A 2,716-nucleotide genomic window follows, 5' to 3' on the forward strand; every position below is an offset into this window, starting at 1 on the left:
GGACAGCAATCTCTCCAAGTCTAATCAGGTCAACAATGTGGTTCGGAGGATATCCTTCGAATTTTCCGAAGATTTGCTCCGATTCTCTCACTCCTAACAAGACATAAGCTGGTACGATCTGTGGTAGTTCCAATTTTTACCTACTGCGACGTAGTTAATTACCACGGACTGTCAGCATCACTGAAACAACAACTACATAGGTGCTTCAAATCAGCTGTTCGCTTCGTCTACAACCTTCGTCTTCGTGATACAACCGCCGCAGTCAGAAACACGATCCTTGGACACGGTTCACCAACGAACTACCACGAAAGAATTTACTGTTTCCTGAAGCAAGGGCATAGCGGAATATTACAAAACGAACAAAACACAAAATGCTCTCTTATCTTAGTAATAGGAAAAGTCTTAAAATCTCTTCAATGTTTTTCCTTTTCCCCTATTTGTTACTTTTATTTGCCGCCATTGCGACATCCTGCCTATTGTTTATTACTGTTCGTTAAGTTTCTAAAGTTTTTTTTACTCCTCTATTACGCACAACTTCCTATTACTCATATGAGGGACTGTGAAAAAATAAGTTAGTCAATGAACCTGCTGCCTTTGTTCTACAACAAAACAAACCAAACAGAAAATAGCCTGACTGTCCTTACTTACATTACTTTGCACAAAACAGAACGCGGTGGTGATGAACAGTGAACCTCGTTCGCTCGAAGTAAAAAAAATTACACACGAAACTAACTGGATGAGTACGATTCCTAACTGGCAAACAATTGCCGAACCTATCTAGAACAACATCGTTCCCATACCGCCCATTTCACTCTGCTTCTTAACGAAAATCTCAAAGTACTGATAGATGATAGTCACGGCCAGCAGAATACCGGTTCCGGATCCAATCGCACCCATAAAATCCGCAATCACCGACAACGCTCCGATACACAACCCACCAAACGCAGCCGCCGTCGGAATGTACCGATTCAACTCGTGGATCATCGAATTCTCCCGATGACCACGCATAATCATCTGCTGTTCCTTCAGCTGCTTGGCGACATCCTTGGCCGAACTGCCGGAAACGTCGATCCACATCTTGGAGAAGAATGCACAACTGCCCAGCATAAAGACGATGTAAAGCACGGCGTGAATCGGATCGGTTGCGATATGCGACTAGTTCTCCGGTGGCGACATATAGTAGCAGAGACCTCCGATCGGGTAGGCACGAGCCGGTCCACCACCGATTCACTGCGGGATATATTTACAATTTTCCATTAAAGCTTCACAAGAGACGTTATTCCATTCGTAACCCAACTTTGTACCGGGAAACAAGTGCTTTTTGTTCTCTCCGGTGTGGTTTAGTTTTTTCGGTGGTACGAAGGTGCTTGCTGTGGCAGAGGCTGCAGTAAAGCATTACTAATAAACAGTCCCGCGAGTGATAATTGTTACCTGCGATATCAGTTAAAGTAGTGCAGTGAAGTGCGTTACTAAACATTTTTCTTGCCTGAAAGACGGCTTTGTTTAGACGAGCTATATCAGCTCTAATGTGTGAAGGTCACGCGGGTGACGAATAAAACAAACGAAGGATCAATTCACCTACCAGCTCGTCAGGAACCAACTGGTGAAGTGTTTCGTTTTTTACTTTTCTTATCGATTTTTTTTCTTTTTATTGCTTTTGATTTTTTATTTTGATTTAAGTTAAACAGTGCGGTCGAGCGTGTTGCTCCCGCAACAAAATGGAACAAACAGAAGGATCACCCTCCGAAGAGGAATATTATGAAGAAGAAGAACGTATATCTGATACTGAGACAGATAATGTTATGGTCGATCCACTTCCCCCACTTTCCCCCAATGTCTCACAGCCCCCCCGAGTCAAGGTTTACCAGGATGGATCCGCTGGTCCTTGGGTGGTATACTTTCGGCCCAAAAATAAACCGTTAAACAGCATAACTGTTGCACGGGAGCTGACAAAACGTTACTCGGCCGTAACCGAGATTAAAAAGGTTCAGTCAGACAAACTGCGCGTAGTCGTTACTGACTTGAAACAGGCCAATGATATCGTTAGAAATAGCCTCTTTACGCTGGAGTATCGCGTCTACATCCCTTCTCGTGATGTGGAGATCGACGGTGTGGTAAGTGATGCGGGTCTAACTGTCGATGATCTGATGAATGATGGGGCTGGCCGCTTTAAGGACCCTAACCTTCAATCAGTTAAGATTTTGGAGTGCAAGCAATTGCACTCAAAGTCCATCGAAGATGGTAATTACTATCCATCAGACTCGTTTCGCGTAACCTTCGCCGGATCTGCACTTCCGAGCTACGTTGAAGTGGGAGGAGCTCGTCTACCTGTACGCCTGTTTGTACCGCGGGTCATGAATTGTTCCAATTGCAAGCAGCTAGGTCACACGGCCACCTACTGTAGCAACAAGCAACGGTGCGGTAAATGTGGGGAACGCCATGCGGATGATACTTGCAGTAGCCCTGCTGAGAAGTGTGTTTACTGTGGGGAGAATCCGCATGCACTTTTGACATGCCCAACGTACAAACTTCGCGCGGATAAACTGAAGCGATCCGCCAAAGATCGCTCCAGACGCTCTTACGCAGAAATGCTTAAAAGAGCTGTTCCACTTATCTCCGAAAACCCATTCGCTCTCTTGCCAACTGACGATAACGCCTCTAACGACCCTTGCGAGGGGCATTCTTTGGCTCCGCTTGGAAACTCTAGGAAAAGACC

At 45.3% G+C, this 2,716-nt stretch overlaps 1 protein-coding gene across 1 annotated transcript; it reads right to left on the reverse strand.

Annotated features, from left to right (window-relative positions):
• Positions 1 to 696: 696 nt before the first annotated feature.
• Positions 697 to 1,219, reverse strand: LOC131676499 (protein transport protein Sec61 subunit alpha-like). The gene has a single exon (XM_058955566.1). The coding sequence runs from the start codon at positions 1,105 to 1,107 to the stop codon at positions 778 to 780; it is 330 nt and encodes a 109-aa protein (XP_058811549.1). The 5' UTR covers positions 1,108 to 1,219; the 3' UTR covers positions 697 to 777.
• Between the last annotated feature and the right edge of the window lie 1,497 nt (positions 1,220 to 2,716).

Source organism: Topomyia yanbarensis, chromosome 1 (genome assembly GCF_030247195.1).
Source record: "Topomyia yanbarensis strain Yona2022 chromosome 1, ASM3024719v1, whole genome shotgun sequence".
NCBI classification, from domain to species: domain Eukaryota; kingdom Metazoa; phylum Arthropoda; class Insecta; order Diptera; family Culicidae; genus Topomyia; species Topomyia yanbarensis.

Bases quoted from the DNA above. Each gene is read 5' to 3' on its own strand.
- LOC131676499 (XM_058955566.1), bottom strand. From the start codon at position 1,107: ATGCTGGGCAGTTGTGCATTCTTCTCCAAGATGTGGATCGACGTTTCC.